This window comes from Tenrec ecaudatus, chromosome 15 (assembly GCF_050624435.1).
Source record: "Tenrec ecaudatus isolate mTenEca1 chromosome 15, mTenEca1.hap1, whole genome shotgun sequence".
Taxonomy (NCBI): domain Eukaryota; kingdom Metazoa; phylum Chordata; class Mammalia; order Afrosoricida; family Tenrecidae; genus Tenrec; species Tenrec ecaudatus.
Genome location: NC_134544.1, coordinates 18,310,597 through 18,329,270, shown reverse-complemented (window position 1 = coordinate 18,329,270; position 18,674 = coordinate 18,310,597). Strand labels below are relative to the sequence as shown.

Sequence of the window (18,674 nt, the reverse complement as noted above, 5' to 3'; positions counted from 1 at the left end):
GGTCCGGGACTGTAAAGAGCTACAGTCTCTGACGCCCACCGGGGCAGTTCTACCCTGTCCTCTAGGGTCACTATGAGTCGACATCGACTTGATGGCAGTGGGTTTGGTTTAGGTATTTTTTGCAGGTATTTTGCTTGCTTTAAAACTCAGCCCATGCAGTAAATCTTGAAGACGCTAAATCAATTTAATTTGCATATCACTTCCCAAAGTGACCAAGGCAAACCAGTGGCATGTGGGTCAACTCGGATGATGGGGCCCATGTGTGTCAGGGCAGGATTGTACCTCAAAGGGATTTCAAAGGGAGGTTTTTGGAAGAAGATTTCAGGCTTTTCTTTCGAGGCACCTCTGGGTGGACTCCAACCTCCGCCTTCTGGTCAGCAGCTCAGCACGTTGCCCACTCCCACTCTCAGGCCCCACAAGCGGTCGGCCCAGTTCCTGCACCTTATCCTAACAGCGTGCTCAGTGACGTCCTGTCCCCAATCAGCCACCTGGCACTAGTTACCCCTGAGAAACAGGAAGACTACACAGCAGAGTCTCCTGAGCCCCAGGAGGCTGGTACATATTTTCCAGCTCAGCTATGAGTGGAGGGAGGAGCCTCATGGCAGAGTGGTTACGCATTGGGCTGCTAACTGCAAGGTCAGCGGTTCAAACCACCAGCTTCTCCTTGGAAAAAAGACAGGGCTTTCTACTCTTATAAAGAGTGACAGTCTCAGAAGCCCGCAGGAGCAGTTCTCCCCTGTCCGCTAGGGTCCTTAAGAGTCTGCATCAACTCGATGGCAGTGAGTTTGGTCTGGTTTTCTGGGCATAGGGAGTGATGTGCGTAGAGGTAGGCATGAATGTGGAGGTGGGTGTCTGTGTGGAAGTGGGCATAGTGAGGAGGTGGGTGTAAGTATAAAGTGTGCATGTGGAGGGCATGGAGGTGGTGGGGAGTGGAAGTGGGTGGAGGTGGGTGTGAGTATGGAGGTGAAGTGTGTGTATGGATGTAGATGTGGAATGGCTGTGTGCAGGTGGGTATGTGTGGGAAATGTGTGTGGAGGTGACTGGGGAGAGAAGTGTATGTGTGTGCTTGTGTGTAGGTGATGTGGGGTGTGTGGAGGTGACTATGTGTGAGGAAGAAGGTGTGTATGTGGAGGTGTGTGGTGGTACATAATCTGGTGTCAACGTGCAAAGGGGTGGAGCCTAGCCTGTCAATTGGGTCACAGCTTGATGACCTCATTTGGAGGTGCCACAGAGATAAATAGCCCACTGGAGGCAGACACACACTCACTCTCTGTGAGACATTCCTGTTGACAAGCCACAGGGAGCTACACTGATGGAGCCCTGGAGGTGGAGGAGCCACATGGAGACCCACGCCGGCACTGAGACGCTTCCACCACCACTGGATCTATAAGGCTTTCTACCCACTGGCCTGTGATCTTCCTGTATTCAGCATCATTGCATGGCTGTGTGAGTCTAAAGAGGAATTTATGCACTAGTATTGGACATATGGGCTAATGTCAGACTCATGGACTTGATCTAGATGGGGCTGGGATATTTTCTTAATGTACAATTGCTCTTTGATATAAAGTTCTCTCTTACACGCATATAAGTATCTCTGGATTTGTTTCTCTAGTCTACCTGGACTAACATAAGGGGTGTGTGTGTGTTAGTAGTAGTAGTAGTGTGTAATTTCCCCTGAGTGGAAACACGCAGACTCACTAAGCTACATCCACTTGGCGGCCGGCCCAGGTGCAGGCGGGGAGTTCAGGGGCTGCTGGCTTCCGTTTCCGGAAAGCGCCAACACTCTCTTCCCCTTTCCTTATGTCGCAGGTGCGTGTCCCCCTCTCCTGGGCTCCTGGCTCTCCCGTGAGTCAGACCGAGATGTCAACTGAAGGCTGAGGCACTCCCACAGAACCTACCGTCGGTTGCCTCGGCGGTAGGTCAGGGTAGAACTGCCCCATGGGTTTCCGAGAGTAGGTATTGAGGCAGAAACCTTCCTCTTTCTCCGGAAGAGCAGCTGGTGGTTTTGAACTGCTGGCCTTGTGGTTAGTGGCCCAATGTGTCAGGGTCACCTGGAAGTCCCTGAGCCACCCCTGAGCCACCCCTCGGCGTTCGCACCTAAAGGAAGCGGTCTTCCCCGTGCCCTGTCCCCTGCTGCCCGCACCCACAGCTGCCCTCGTCACGACACACATCCGTGTTCTCAGAGTCTAATGGAACTGTGAGAAGGGGCTTCAAAACGTTTATGGAGAAGTGGAATTCACAGATCATGGAGGTTTTCCAGGAACTTTTTGAAGTCCCTCACCCACGAAGCAGGGACCTGACGTCCAAGTGAAACAGCCCATGATAGGTCACCCTTCCTCCCCCAGCCATTCCTGAGCTTGCTCCACGCTGCCTGGACCCCTCCCTGCCCAGGGACAGGCCTACGGGCTCACCTTTGCTTTCCTGCTGTTCCGAGAGCCGCCACAGAACTAGGAGACAGAGAGAGAGTGACTTCAGGACAGATGTGCATGCTGAGCGGAGCCGTGTGCAAGAACCAACGGCGGTGACCTTGACCTACCTTCTGCCGTGAGCCTGAACTCAGCGGTCACTCTGCCGTAGCTGTTCTCGATGCAGCAGGTGTAGAGGCCTTGGTCCTTTTGACTGGCTTGCACGATGGCCAGGGAGACAGTAGAATGGTCGCCCGCGCTGCAGGGGGGACATCAACAAGCCCAGTCATTCTAAAGCTGCCTGTTTCCACTGGCCTCACAGGAGCCCAAGAGCCGGCGCCAAAAGGCAAGGTCACCACAGTCACCACAAGCTGGGCAGGCCTTGGTGCAGTGGTTGCACACTGGGCTGCGATCCGGATGGCTGGAGGTTCAAAACCACCAGCAGGTCCCTGGGAGAAAGACTTGGCTTTCTACTCCCATAAACAGTTACCGTCTTGGAAACCCACAGCGGGTTGCTGTGAGTCTGTGGTGACTTGATGGCAGCCAGTTTGGGGTTTTCGTGGCCCATGACGTGTATGATGGCATGATCAGGAAGCAGAAGTCAGGGGAGAATGCCCAACCGGTGAAACAGAGACGCAATGGGAGCCCATGCTCTTGGAAAGGCTCCACGCAGCCTCGCCACACACTTTCAGTGTGTTTTAAAACAAACAACACAATCCCGCAAAGTCCAATAACCCCTCCGACAACCTTCTGCCAGCACGTTGATCCCAAGCACAGTACGGTAACATGAGACCTGCCCGCAGGTAACTTATCTATTTTCTATTGCATTCTAGTTTATCGGCGTGGGCCTTTACCACGGAAGAAAACGACTTCTTCTCTAAGTTCCTAGATTGTTCTGCTCGGTGTCTGAGGAGCATCCTCTCTGTCCCTTGTGCGGGGGAAACTCGTGATTACACCTTTTAAAATCAGAGGCGAAACTCACAACCTTCCTCTAGTTCTTAAACGCTTCCTCCCCCCTCCCCCAACTATCATGATCCCAATTCTACCTTGCAAACCTGGTTAGACCAGAGGATGCACAGCGGTGCAGATGGGATCTGGAAATACAGGGAATCTAGGACAGATGAACCCCTCAGGAGCAACGGTGAGCGTGGCGATACCGGAAGGGAAGGGGGCATCGAAAGGGGGAACCGATCATGGGGATCTACATATGACCTCCTCTCTGGGGGATGGGCAACAGGAAAGTGGGTGGAGGGAGACACGGGGCAGTGAAAGATGAAATAAAACAATAATTTATAAATTATTAAGTGTTCATGAGGGAGGGAGCAGCGAGGAGGGAAGGGGAGGGAAAAAAAGGAAAATGAGGAGCTGATTCCAGGAACCCAAGTGGAAGGCAAATTTTGAGAATGACGAGGGCAACGAATGTATAAGTGTGCTTTACTCAATTGATGTATTTATGGATTGTGATAAGAGTTGTATGAGCCCCAGTAAAATGTTTTTTTTTTTTTAATCACAAGCATTGTCCAGAGAGTCTCCAGTCGGGGATGGGGTGGGCAGAGAGAAGTACCAGCATAAACTGCGGGGGGGGGGGGGAATACAAAGAAGGGATTTCACACCTTTGTGCCCATGCGGTCACTTCAACGCATGTCGACTCCCGTAGGGCAGGGGAAAACTGCACCGTGCGATTTCTTAGACATGGATGGTCAGCTCTTTTCGCCCACAGAGCGGCTAGTGGGTCTGAATCAGGCCAACCTTTGAGTTAGCAGCTGAGTGTGTAACCATTGTGCCAACAGGTCTCCTCTCTAATATCCTCCAAAACAACATAGCACACACACACCCAACCCCACGGACATCAAGTCAATTCCAATGCCTAGTGAGGCTGCTGGACAGAGTAGAACTGCCCCTGTGGGTTTCCAAGGCTGTAAGTCTTTGGAGCAGCAGAAAGAAAGCCTCGTCCTTCCCCCGTGGAGTGACAGGCGCGTTTGAACTGCTGACCTGGTGGTTAGCAGCCCAACTCGTAGCCACTACGCCACAGGGCTGTCAGTCTGATAACCCCGCTCTCCTAGCTTAGAGATAGATGGCTGCTCACCACCATCGACCCAGCTGTTCCTTTTCGGTAATGTTCAGCCTTGTGGGTGTGTGGTTCTCTTGGATTCACCTTCCAGGCTTGGTCTGTTCCCGGTCTGGGCAACAGGAATTTAGACAGACAACTCACTCACAAGAACAACTCACAGGCAGATGAGCTCTCTGAACTCGGGGTCACAGACCTTCCATCTAGACGGCCCGCGGCACGTCTCCCTGATTTTAACAGCCACGATGAGCGGTCCTGTGACTCCCCAGGGCCACGGAGGCCCCGCCACCCTGCTTCCCTGGACTTGTTACCGAGGACACTCTGTCTGGAGTCTCCTCTCCAGCCTTCCGTTCCGCTCTCCTGACGCCTGGTCTTCCTCAAGAACCACTGTGAAGGAGACCCAGGGCCAACAACCTACCTTCTCTGCACTTGGGCTATGGACTTCACATCTTTTGTCCACCAGATGGTAGAATCTTCGTGAATTTCTGCAAACTGGCAGCTTAACCTCACATTTCCAGAATGGTCCGGAAACATCTCAGCTTGAATCTTTCTCAGTAATACCGGAGCTGGAGGCAAAAGATGGGCAGGTCAGTTGGCCCTTGTGGTGCAGTGGATAAAGACCTCTGATGCGAGGCAAAAGGTTATAGGTTCAAACCCATGGACCACTCCCCTGGAAAAAGCTGTGCAGCCTGCTTCTATAAAGATGACATCCTTGGAAGCTCCATGGGGAAGTTCGACTCTGTCCCGCTGGGTTGCTGTGAGTCATCGCTTGACAGCACCGGGCTTTTATTTTGCTATAGGTTGATGCTCTATGAGTTGGCCAAAGGCTTTCCTATGTGAGTTCACTCTGTTCTCCAACAATCCCAGGAGACAGGATGGTCATGGTCATCCCCTTCATGGTGGAAGAAACTGAGTGTCTGGGGGAGGTGAGACTTTCCCAAACAGAACGAAAATGAACAGATCCAGTAGAAAAGTCAGGAAATTCCCTTTACAGCCCTTAAACATCTTTGGGTCGTATCTGTAATACCCCAAATGGAGCAGAATTCATGAGATTTATTGGTTTTGGTTTTAAGAAAAGTAAATGCCTTGTTGTGGTAGTTACATAATCTGCTGTCACTTTGAGGATTAAGAGTGAAGGGGTGGAGTCTAGCCTGTCAATCAGGATATAGCCAATGAGGCCACTGTGGGGACATGGGTTTCTCCTGAGGATTCTGGGAACTCCTGTATTTCCTCCTTGGAGGCAGGAGACACTTGCTCTCTCTTGGCTCACTCCCTGTGAGACGTCCCTGTGGAGAAGACACATGGAGAAAGGATGATGGAACCAGGTCTTTGGAACCAGAGAAGCCATGTGAAGACCCCTGTCAATGCTGGGATGCTTACAACGCCACTGGATCCACATGGCTTCCCACCCACTGGCCTGTGATCTTCCTGCATTTGGCATCACTGCATGTGTTGCATGAGTCTGAAGAGGACTTTATAGATTGGTATCTGACATATGGGCTAATATCAGACTTATGGACTTGATCTGGACTGGGCCGGGATGTTTTCTCAATATTCAATTGCTCTTGTATATAAAGCTCTTTCTTATACACATATGAGTCTCCCTGGATTTGTTTCTCTAGTCTACCCGGACTAACACACTGGTCTAGATAATGAAGGCCAAATATGAATACTTTAAAATGATCGCCAGGTGATTCAGGTAAGTAACAGAGCTGGATGAGGAGCTAGAATCCAGTCCTAATTATTCAGATAGCTGTGGCTAAGCCCCCTAAGATGACAAAGCAACTCAACCATGGGTTATTTGTCAATGAGATGCTTCTTTTGGCAGGGGAAAGGCTGAACGGAAGGCTGAATCGCAGTTCTCCTTGCTGAAGATAATCTCTGGGACCGCAGCAGCGGCCAATACCAATTTCACGAGCAAACAAGGATGGACTAGATTAGAGCAAATAGGGAAGCAATTCCCTAGGGGCTGGTTGGAGCTCTCGGCAGTGAGATCTTTTGCACAAGATCCCTTTGAAAGTGTTTGAAAAGCAAGGGTGTGGCTTTGAGGACTAAAGTGCACCTGATCCAGCCGTGGTGTTTTCGATCATCTCCTACGCGTGTGGAAGTTGGACATTGAGTAAAGAAGACCAGAGAAGAATCCCTGCATTTGAACGATGGTGCTGGCCAGGACTGTCAAGAGAACATACACGTTTGTCTTAGAAGAAGGACAGCTAGATTGCTTCTTAAAGGCAAGGAGCGAGACACCTCATCTCAGGCACTTTGGACATGCCAGGAGAGACCAGTCCCTGGAAAGAGACATCATGCTTGGTCAAGTGGAGGGTGAAGTGAAGAAGAGGACGTCCATCTTGATGAGATGGACTGACACCAGGGCTGAAACGATGGGCTCCAACATAAAGCAATTGAGAGGATGGCTCAAGCCTGGGCAGTGTTTCGTTCTGCTGTACATCAGGTCATTCTTCGTGATGCCTTGCCACCTGCACCAACAGCTGCAGCAGGGGATGAGTTTGGCATGCCTGGCAAATGTGCAATTTGTCGAGAAAGCCACTGGGTGGCAGCATACACGTTTGCAAAGACAAGGCCTGCCGCCCACAAGGGAGCCTGCCAGGCTCACTCTCTGGGATGGATGGAATGTCTAGCCAGGTGGTCAGAGCAATTTGGTAGGCAAGGACATCCTGGGGGCTTGCAGACAGTTCAGCTGCTCACCTAACAGTTCCGAGTTTGGGCCCATCAAGAGCACCTCGCAGAAAGGCCTGGAGATCCACTTGTGAAAAACTAGCCATTGGAAACAGCAGGGAGGAAACACAGTTCTACTGACAGGGGTGGGGTGGAGGTGGGTTGGGGGAGTGTGGACGCCATGGCCACCAGTTAATTAGAAACTACCTGGACCGTGGTGTCTGTCTCTCTGTCCGTCTGACAACTTCTGTCACACATCATACAGAAGCATCATATCATTCATGACACTCATTAATGAAATGGCTGAATGTTGATCAATTCTCTTTAGCGCAGTGACTGTCTAATCCTTCCATCTTCTTTACATGCTTCCTGCACCATTCAATATTTTGCCCATAGAATCCTCCAGTATTTCAACTCGAGGCTTAAATCCTTTCATCCTGAGATACGCTGAGCATGATCTTAGGTTTCCAGCTTCAGGTATTTGCTCATGTTATTAGAACACTTTGCTTTGCAAGCATAATACTTATACTTTGACCTGTTGCTCTCTTCGGGAATGCTGGTTTTGATGTCATCCCACAGCTCATCTGGTCTTCGGTCATTTGTGTTCAATACATCAAATCGATTCTAGAGATGGTCTCTTAATCCAGGTGGGATAGACTTGTGGTCTCTAAACACAGGTGGGATAGACTCGTGGTGTCTAAATTCAGGTGGGAGAGACTGGTGGTCTCTAAATTCAAGTAGGATAGACTCATGGTCTCTAATTTCAAGTAGGATAGACTCATGGTCTCTAATTTCAGGTGAAATAGATTCATGGTCATATATTTTCTCTTGTGGACTTGTGTTCATTTTCCTTAGCTTCAACCTGAACTTCAGCTTTCACAGGCACTTGATGATCCGTTCCACTGTTGGTCCCGCCCTTCTTTTGATGATGTTGAGTTTCTCCATTGTCTCTTGCTGCAGATGTGCTCGATTTGATTCCTATGTGTTCCATCTGGAGGTCCACATGCACAGTTGACAGTTATGTTGTTGAAAAAAGATATTTGCAATGGAGCTGTCCTTGGTGTGGTGAAAATCTATCTTGCGATCTCCAGCTTCATTTTGATCCCCGCGGCCCTATTTTCCAACTGCTGATCCTGTCTTTTAGCTGCCAGCTTTCCCAAGCCAAAGTCAAACTCTCATATATCAATATATCACCTGGAGACCTGGATCATCGTGGCGCACCCCCCACCCCACCCGAGAATCTGAATGACCATGTGCAGAAACCCCAAATCGGGGCTGAGATGACTTTTGAAGGTCTTTCAAACCATGGTTTTTTAGAACATACATGCAAATCTGTTGGCTACCCTGCATGCTTCAGAAAGCAGGTTTGTATGTAACTCCGTGTGGAAAGGGCTATGGTAGTTACATCATCTCCTGTCAACTTGAGTGAAGGCATGGTCTAGCCTGTCAATCAGGTCATAGTCAATCATGCCTCTGTGTAGGCATGGCCTTCTCCTGAGGATTCTGGGTACTTCTTCTTCCTCCCTGGAAGTGGGACACTCTCTGTCCTCCTTTTCCTGCTGTGAGACACTCAAGAGAGCTGGAGGAGACATGTGGAGACTGGCGCCAGTGCTGAGATGCTTCCACCTCCACTGGATCGACAACTTCCCACCCACTGGCCTGTGATCTCCCTGCATTCGGTGTCATTGCATGTGCTGCATGAGTCTGAAGAGGAATTCAAGGACTAGTACCGGACATATGAGCTAATATCAGAATCATGGACTTGATCTGGACTGGGTTAGATGTTTTCTCAATATACAATTATTCTTTGATATAAAGTTCTCTCTTACACATAGGAGTTTCTCTGGATGTGTTTCCCTAGTCAACCTGGACCAACACAGGGACAAAGGGTGGCCTTGTGTGGATTGAACCTAATATACATGAGCCTCCAAGACTGAGGGTGTCAACTAGGACCTCCCGCCTGGTCGGTTCAAGAGGCCCGGCCACCGGCACACACCGACTGACCGGGCCACCTCGCCCAACATCTTCTCTTCTGCCCTTGCCAAGTGCTATCAAAGAGGCTAACATTTTTCACAGATTTCTTCAATATCAGTTTATGGAAAGGAATTTGAAGCAGAGAGAAAATGGAAACAATTAGGAGGGGGGTTGTTATTGTTGTTGTTTGTGAGGTTCTCTAGGGCTCTGAAATCAGAAACAGGGAGACCCCAGAGGGCATTCGATTCAGAAAATGAGGAGGGCGTGTTGGGAAGAAAATTTACATTCAAATTTGGAAGGGAAAAAAAATCAAGGATAAAATAAAGCTGTTTGAAATAAAAGGTAGTGATTAACGAGGAGAAGCCTAAATTGTACCTACATCTTTCTTCGTGTGTGGTCTATCTAATTATACTAATCAGCTACACTGATTAATGCTTCTGTTGATCTTTTTTTTAAGTAGATTAAGAAACAAAAAGATAAAACAAACAGAAAGGCATCTTAATCTCACTCCCTCAACTAAAATACCCACATCGGGGGACACCACTGGGAGTTGGAATGGACTGTCAACTGAACAGCAGGCAGCAAGTCCCTGGTGACACAGTGGGTAAGACCTGGGCTGCTAACCGAAGGGTCAGCAGTTCAAAAGCAACAGTAGCTCTGCTCCAAGGGAGAAAGGCGAGACTTTCTACTCCCGCCAAGAGTCGCCATCTTGGAACCCCATGGGCCCAGTTCTACCCTGTCCCACGGGGACGCGATGAATCAGGTTTCTGTTTTGCTGGTCAAACCAAATTAAACCCACAATTTTCAAACCAATTCCTGTGTCAGTCTAGGCAAACTAGGGAAACAAATCCACACAAATGTGTATGTATAAGAGAGAGTTTTATATAAAGGGTAAGTATATATTCAGAAAACATCCCAACCCTGTCCAGTCCAAGCCCATAAGTCCAACATTAGCACATATGTCTGACATCGTTCTCAAAGTCCTCCATCTCACAAAACAGACGCAATGATGCTGACTGCAGGAGGAAAGCCGAATCAGTGAGCGTGTAAGCATGACAGCGCTGCCAGGGGTTTCGGCTGTTCCAGAACCCAGGGCTGCCTCAGGGTAGGTTCATGTGGCTTCTCCTCAGGGACGTCTCACAGGAAGTGAGCCTTGCAAGCTAAGGCAGAGAACTAGCTAAGACAGCTACACCCTGGTCTGACCATCAGAGAGCAAGAGACAAGAGAACTAGAAAGGCGAGGCTCACTGAGCCATTTATCTCTCTGTCCCTCAATTAACCCCACATGTGTTTATCAGCCAGGTTGGCACAATGAACCTTAACCATCACAATTCCAAACCATGGCAACTCCATATTCTACAGATACGTATAGCTGCCCCCTGGGTTTTAATCTTTGTACTGGGGGCTCATACAACTCTTATCACAATCCATCCATCCATCCATTGTGTCCAGTACTTTTGTACATTTGTTGCCATCATCGTTCTCAAAACATTTTCTTTCTAAGTGCACCCTTGGTATCAGCTCCTCATTTTGTTTTTGTGACTGTAATCTATACAAAGGCAGATGCCAGGCCTTTCTTCCAAGGAACTCTAGAATGGGTTCCAGATACCAATCCTTATTTTAGTAATTGAGCACTGTGGCAGTTACATAATCTCCTGTCAACTTGCGAGGGGTGGATTCTAGCCTGTCAATCAGGTCGCAGCTTTGACCTCATTTTGGAGGCACAAAGGAGCTAAATAGCTCACTGCAGGCCACTCACTCTCTCTGTTTCTTCTTCCTGCTGACAAGCCACGTGGAAACACACCGATGGAGCCAGAACCCTGGAGTTGGAGCAGCCAAGTGGAGACCCACTCCAGCACTGAAATGCTTCCACCGCCACTGGATCCACAAGACTTCCCACCCACTGGCCTGTGAGCTTCCTGTATTTGGTGTCATTACATGTGTTGTGTGAGTCTGAAGAGGGATTTATAGATTGGTATCTGACATATGGGCTACCATTGGACTTATGGACTTGATCTGAACTGGGCTGGGATATTTTCTCAGTATGTAGTTATTCTTTGTTAGAAAGCTCTTTCTTATAGACATGTGAGTTTCCCTGGATTTGTTTCTCTAGTCTACCCAGACAACACAAGCACAGATCATTATGCCACCGGGCTCCTGAACGTACCCTACCAACACACCCCCATCAAGTCAATTTTGACGCATAAAGGCCCTATAGCAGAGGTCCTCAACCTGTGGGTTGTGACCCCTTTGGGTGTTGAACAACCCTTTCATAGGGGTCACCCAATTTACAAGAGTAGCAAAATGACAGTGATGAAATAGCAACAAAAGTAATCTTATGGTTGGGGGGGTCACCACACCATAAGGAACTGTATTAAAGGGTCGTAGCATTAGGAAAGTTGAGAACCACTACCCTATAGGATAGGGCAGAACTGCCCCTATGGATTCCCAAGACTGTAAATCTTTACTGTAGTAAAAGCCTCACCTTTCTGCCATAGGTTAGCTGGTGGTTTCAAACTGCTGGTCTGTGGTTAGCAGTCCACTGTGCCACCAGCAGAAAAACTCTGCTTTCTTTCAGAGAAAGGCGTAGCCCAGTATGACCCCAGAGTTGCTTCTCTGATGTATATCAGCCCTATATGGGGGTTCCAAAGCTGGAAATCTTTCCAGGAGCAGACAGTTCCCACTTTCTTCTGAGGAGCAGCTAGTGGGTTTGAACCACTAACCTTTTGGTTCGAAGCCTGATGCTCATGCAATGGCGCCACTAGGGCTCCAGGCAACCTCTCTCAGTGGTTCTCAAAGTGGGATCCCCAGCAGAAACATCCCCCTCACCTGGAAACCAGCAGGCATGGCACATGCCCCGGGCTCCACTTAAATCGGGCACCGCTGAGCGGTTTCTCTGAATGCAGCATGGCCAATGTCCTTCCTCAAGCTCGGTACACACCAGAGCCTTTGCAGGGTGTGGAGGTTGGGGGGGGGGGGGTGTGCAAGGCGGGCAGAGGGGGGCACCAGATAAGGGGCAGAATAACCTCAGGAGGCACCACAAATATGGAAGGTGTCCCCTGAGATAACTGGACCGGAGGGGGAAGCGGTTCTGCTGGCCTCTCCCCGCTACCAACATCTGTTCATCTTGGAATTGGGCCAGGGCAACTTAGAGATCCCCTGGGCAGGCCTTAGCCTGCCCAGCCCTGGTCAGAGATGCGATTTCTTAAGCCCCAGCCCAGACCCAGGGAATCGGATCTCTGGGAGGTGGCCTCAACAGCGGTCAGCGTTTTCACAAAGCCTCCAGGGACTTCAGAGGTCCACTCAAATCTGAGAGCCTCCAGCCCGCGCGTTCACATCACTGACCATCCCTACAGAGCGGGCACCCCTCAGAACTCTGCAGGAAGGGTGGCCGGCCTGACCAACCTCCCCCCATCCTCGCGCCCCTCATATTCAGGGAAGCAAACTTCTCACCTCTCCCGTCTCTTTTGCAAGGTGGCTTTTTGGGTTCTTTCTTCTCGTCCGTGCGTGAAGTAGGAGCCTCGAGTTTTGGAATCTTCTTCGGGAAGATTGAGGACTTCCTGGCCTGTTCCTTCTCTTCCAGCTTCAGTCTCAGGGCTGCTACCTTGGACAGGATTTTCTTCTTGACGCCATCGGCTAAGTGTCCACTGCCCGATGTCTCCTGCTTCTTCTTGGCCTCCTCCGACCTCGTCACCGCTGGCCGGGCCCCGGTTTTGCCGGGTTTGGTGGGCCTGGGCCTCTCCTCCTCCCTGGACTTTTTCACCAGGGAGGCTTGTGGACAGGGGTCCTGTGGGAACTTAGGATCATTCTCTCCTGAACTGATGGCCTGAGTCCTGACTGGGGAGCCAGGCCAGTTTGGGGACTTTGTGTCCCCACAATGGGGCTCTTCTCCTTTACGTCCCTGGCTTTCGTTGCTTATTGGGGAGCTTAGCCTGCCCCCTGTCGGAGAGGATGCTAAAGGCAAGCGTGCGAGAGCACCAGGAGAGGACAAATGTCCAGTGAACTCACCTTCACGGTCTCTTCCCCTCTCCTTCGAGTCAAAACCGGCATCCTGACGGTGTCCGGGCTCAGCGAAGACACTTCCGGCGACGTCATGCATTTGGCCCAGGGACCCAGTGTCCATTCCAACAGACGCCTGGGCCCTCCTTTCAAGACTGCCTGGAGGTGGCAACGTCTGGGGAGCACCTTCTGCTGTGCCTTCTTGGGCCACCTCCCCAAAGCTGCGCACGTCACCCCCTTGTTCTTGTCGTCCGCTGCCTACCCCCGGGGCCATCTCTCCTCCCTGGCTAGGACACGGGGCCTGGGAAAGGTCCAGGCGGACGCCCTCCAGGGGACTGCTATGTTCCCATTGCTCGGCGGCCTCTCCGCCCCCGCCGTCTTCTGGGTTTGGGCTTTTGCTCCTCTCACTGGGGATGGTCTCCCCACTTTCCTCAGGATGCCCGAGGGCAGGCCGGACTTCTACTGCCTGGTCCGAGGGGTCGTCCTTGGCTGGACCTTCCGCTTCACTCTGTGCTGATGCGGATTTAGGGCGCTCTGGCTGCTCAGCCCCAGCCCACTCCATCCCATCTGTTTCCGCAATGGGATCGACAGAGGACTCTCTGAGCCGAGGGGAGGCCAGTAACGGTGTCAAAAAGGCCAGGCCACACACCTTGGGCTGCTTTCCCACCTGCCCTGGACTCATACTGTCATTGTCCTTCCTGCCCACTGTGGATGCCCCCACGGGCGATGCCACGGGACACGCTTCCTTTTCGCCGACAGGGTCCACGGAGGACTCCAGGATCTCCGTGTGGGAACAAAGACCCCTCCCGCCATTGCTGCTGGCTGCTTGATGACTCTCGTGGGTGTCACTCCCCAGGGCTGAGGCGCATCTGCACTGGGCACGGCTAGCTGGTGCTGCCGTTTCGGAATGGTCCTCGTCTGTCTGGGGAACTTCCGCTAGAGCCCGGGCCCTGCTGGGAATTCTGGGGGCAGCTCCGGGCTCCTCACACCCACAGGCTGTTGGATGGGTTGGTGGCCAGCTCTCTGACCCAGGAGCCTCGAGAGTTAAGATCTTCAGCTTGGTGCCCACTTCCCCAGGCCCACGTTGACTCTCTTTCGACTCCTCCAAGAGATATCTGGCGAGCGGCAGAACGCTGCTCAGAGCCTGGCTGACCACTTCCATGGCAGCTTCTGCCACAAGGGAGACGCTGGTCCCCAGCCTGGAGCTCGGGCCCCTTTTCCCGCTGGCATCTCCTCCAGATCGGTCCAAGGGCACCCATTTGATTTCCTCTTGCGCAGCCGAGGTGGAGGCAGGCATACTTCCTTGGAAGCCATCTTCAGAAGGAGAAACCTGCTGGGACGGGCCCTCTGGGGGGGGCCTCTGCTTGGTTTCACCTCCTTTTTCTTGGACATTCTCTTGGAAGCCCCTGTGGTCCACTCGGGCCACCACCTGGCTCTGCAGGGTACCAATCTGCAGAGGAGGGTCGCTACAACATCCCTCCTGCTCTGAGAGCTGGGAGACTTGGGCATGGGTGCCCGTGGCACCAGGCACCAGGTCAGACAGCTCCTTGAGAGCTTCAGCCTCAGAGACAGGTAAAATATGCCCCCCAGGGACACAGGAAGGATGCTGGGGCCTATTGCCTTCTGGGGCCCGAGGGGAGCTCCCTTCAGCACCCTCGCCCTCTGCGGGGCTGTTTTCAGTGACTGGAGCAGCGTGGTACTTGGCTGGGTGGACTTGGGGGGCCATGGTGGTAGCTGGTGTGTCTTCACTCTGCCTGGCCACCCGAGGACTCCCGGGACAATCAGTGGACGGTGTGGGCTTCTCCCGGGGAAACGTCACGCGGCTGGCTGCTGGGCCTGTGGTGTCTTTCACACAGGCCTTGGCCCTCTCTTCATCATCTTCGAATTGCAATGAAGAGTTGATCTCAGGAGAAAGAGGCCGGTCTTCCTCCCGCCCTCCTGAGTGGCCAAGGCTCGTCCTCTCCTGGCCAGTCCTTCGATGGCAAGCCAACACGGAGGTGTCCTCGCCATCCTCTGCGACAGCACCCCCCGGGGTGCCTTCATGGGCCTCTGGAGAAGCGTCCTCCGTGAACTCGCTGTGAACAGGTGGGGGCCCGGCTGGATGTCCATCCCGGGCATTTTCACCTGTGGAAGACTGTAGAGGTCCAGAACCGCGTTCATTGCCTGGGACTTCTAGCCTCTGGTCGTCAGGAGAACATAAACTAGAGGCTCTGCTGGATCCTTCCACCAGTGCCACGTCCGTGCAGCAAACGTCCCCAAGGAAGTGTGTATCCCCTGGGACGCCACCAGGACAATCCACGGCCTCACCTGTCCCTCGGCCACCTGCCTCAGCACTCCCCTTGCTGCCTGGCCTGTCACACGTGGTTTCCAGGGTGAGGATGATACTGGTGGTTGCAAGGGGTGACCCAGAGGGAGCCCCAGGCCCGTGGAGGTCAGTGTGGTCGTGCTGACGGTGGTGGACTGAGCTCTCACGGGGGGACAGGTGTTCACTGCCAGCTTCTGAGATGCTCAGGTCGTGGTCCAGGTCTCCCCCGGGGCCACCAGCCGGACCGTCTGCTCTGTCCGCGCCTCGGTCCACATCGAGTTGTGGGCTTGGCGTGCAGCTCTCTGCGTCCAGGTTCTGAGCGGATGAAGCACTGTCTTCTGGGGTCCCTTCTTCATCGGAGGGGGAGCTGGCTGAGGTCCCGGTGGGTCGGGCGGTGAGGGAGGACCCCGCCCTGGCAGACTCTGTAGCTGTTGACATCTGGCTGGGAGCATCGCATGCTTGCACCTGGGGAGAGGGAACGCGGTATTAATAGACTTGCTCCTGGGATCTCCTGCAGTAGCTCATCACTGCTCCCCCTCTCCCGCCCCCCCCCCACAGCCCGGTGCTAATCCTCCAGGACTGTAATAATGGGGCAGGAGAGGAGCGGAAATGATCAAAATCCAGACCTTAATCCAACCGCTCTTTACCTCTTAAAGACTGCCCGGAGGGGAGTCCTGGTGATGCAGTGATTTGCGTTGGGCTGCTAACTGCAAGGTTAACCGTTTGAAACCACTAGCCCCTCCTCCGGAGAAAGACGAGGCTTTCTACAGCCTCGGAAACCCACGGGCACAGTTCTCCCCTGTCCTCTACGGTCACCATGGGTTGGCATCAACCCGATGGCAGTGAGTTTGGTCTGGTTTTGGAGAGCAAAACAAATTCAAACAACAGTACATTCCAGGGGGGCTTGGTCAAACCCCCCACGATCGGTCAAAAGCCTGCCGATAGCCAATTTATTTCATTATTTGATCTCTCTCTCAGAAAATGAAGGGGGGGTTACAAATGGAATGCTCACTCTTGTGATTGAGCAAGAACTGCATGTGCCATTTCAGAGAGAGCACTTTCCACCACTTTACCCTGTGAAATACGCGGCGCTGACAAAGTAGCAACGTGGTCCTTTGTCCCTGACGTATGACACCACGCCAGCTCAGAAGGCCATTACGGATCAGAAAGGCCCTGTCTTTGCAAGGTACCTCTGGTGAAGCCAGACTGTTGGGTTCTGACCAGGGTAGGTAAGAAGGACCCTGGGCTCCATCACCCACTTTGAAACAGATGCCACATTGGCAAACCAACTTCCGCAAGAAGTAGGGAACTCAGAATGAGTTAGGGATTTGGGGTGGGGGACGGGGAAGGAAATGAGAGGAGGGAGATAGGAAAGGAGGGGGAAGATGGAAAGGGCAGACAGAGCCTCAGAGGGGAAAAGGATGGGAAGGAGGGAGGGAGGGAAAATTGCTCAAGCCTTTTGAACAAAACTGAATGATCAGCTTATACCTGGCTCTTGCTAAGGAGACGAGTCCTTCCCTGACTTAACTGCCTGCCACTTGCTGTTTACTCACATACAGGTGTTTAACAAGGTTCCTGTTATCTGTCTGTGCTCGTTGCCAGAAGCTATCAATGACTAGGGGAGTCATTGATACAACCCCCCTTAGTGGGGGTTGACGCAAATACCCTCTCACTGCCATCAGATCCGTTCAGACGCACGACCACAGATCCTGATCTGGAGAGACCAGCCGTGTAAAGAATGTCATGCTCGATGAAGTGGAGGGCAGTGAGACGGAGGAAGGCCCTGGCCGGAGAGGTTGACACAGTGGCTGCTCAAATGTAGCAACAGCTGTGAGGACGGTGCAGGACCGGGCAGCGTTTTCTTCTGTTGGACTTAGGGTCACTATGGGTCAGAACCGACTCAACGGCACCAGTGACAACCACGAACATCACACAGAGGTAACATTATGCCAAAGATCTTTTGTGGTTTTTAATCATTTTATCGGGGGCTCTCACAGCTCTTGTAACAATCCATCCATCCATGGTGGCGAGCACATTTGTGCATATGTTGCCATCATCCTTTTCAAAACACATTCTTTCTACTTGAGCCCTTGGTATCAGCTCCTCTTTTTTCCCTTCCGCCCTGATGAACCTTTGATAAACTATCAATTATTGTTATTTTCCTATCTTACACCGTCCAATGTCTCCCTTCACCCATGTTTCTGTTGTTCATCACCCTGGGTTGGGGTGGGGTGCTATGTTGATCAGTGTAATCCGTTCCCCCTTTCTCCCCCACCTTCACCCTACCCTCATGGTATCGCTACTTCCATTACTGTGCCTGAGGGGTTTATCTGTCCTGGATTCCCTGTGTTGAGAGCTCTTATCTGTACCAGTGTACATGCTCCAGTCTAGCCAGGTTTGTAAGGTAGAACTGGGGTCATAATAGTAGGGGGGGGGTGGAGGGAGAGGAAGCATTAAAGAACTAGAAGGCTGTTGTGTGTTTTGTCGGTGCTACACTGCACCCTGGCTGACTCGCCCTTCCTTGTGACCCTTCTGTGAGGGGATGTTCAATTGTCTACAGGTGCGTTTTGGGTCTCCACTCTGCCCCCAACCCCCCACATTCGCATTGTTATGATTGTTTGTTTCTGATTCATGCTACCTGGTCCTGTTGACACCTGTGGTCACACGGGCTGGTGTGCTTCTGCTGAAGAGCATTTAAAAACAACTGCAGCAGTACATTGATCGGGAGCTTACAAAACTTTGAGGGGGTCTCGGAAGAAGACGTGGAGTGAGTGATATACTGCTTATACCGCATGGATCTCGGCTGAAAGCACAGAAAGATATTGACCTGTATGTCATGCTGCCGACCACAAACGCATTTGACTGTGTCGATCATTACACATCCCTCTTATTGGTCAGCACAGGACCACGCTGGTCCTAAAGGGGAGTGACACTGGAGAAGATGGACCATCAGACCAGTAAGTTAAGGTGAGTCTGGCCATTGGAACACACCCCAAAAGCTGTGGCATCATGCCTTTCTTTATAGAACACTTATATCTCATTCAATGACACATACTTCTTCCCTCTCTTGGTGCTTTGTTTTAAATTCTACTTTAAAATAGCTGCGTGACGTCCCCTAGTAAAAAATTGATGCGTCCTTGACCATATAAGTTCATCGATTGAGCTTCTACCACCTACCAGGCACTGTTCTAAGCATTTACTGAAACCCTGTGAGTCAACATGACAAAGACTGGGACTTACATCCGACC

At 51.7% G+C, this 18,674-nt stretch overlaps 1 protein-coding gene across 1 annotated transcript in view; it reads right to left on the bottom strand.

Moving 5' to 3' along the window:
- ALPK2 (alpha kinase 2) overlaps positions 1 to 15,864 on the bottom strand; it is a 37,733-nt gene extending 21,869 nt beyond the window's left edge. The window contains exons 1-5 of the mRNA XM_075533226.1: positions 13,131 to 15,864; positions 12,576 to 12,959; positions 4,892 to 5,039; positions 2,537 to 2,664; positions 2,412 to 2,447 (exon numbers count right to left, since the gene is read on the bottom strand). Of these exons, the coding sequence (XP_075389341.1) occupies positions 2,412 to 2,447; positions 2,537 to 2,664; positions 4,892 to 5,039; positions 12,576 to 12,959; positions 13,131 to 15,864 (3,430 nt within the window). The remainder of the gene's footprint in view (positions 1 to 2,411; positions 2,448 to 2,536; positions 2,665 to 4,891; positions 5,040 to 12,575; positions 12,960 to 13,130) is intronic.
- Between the last annotated feature and the right edge of the window lie 2,810 nt (positions 15,865 to 18,674).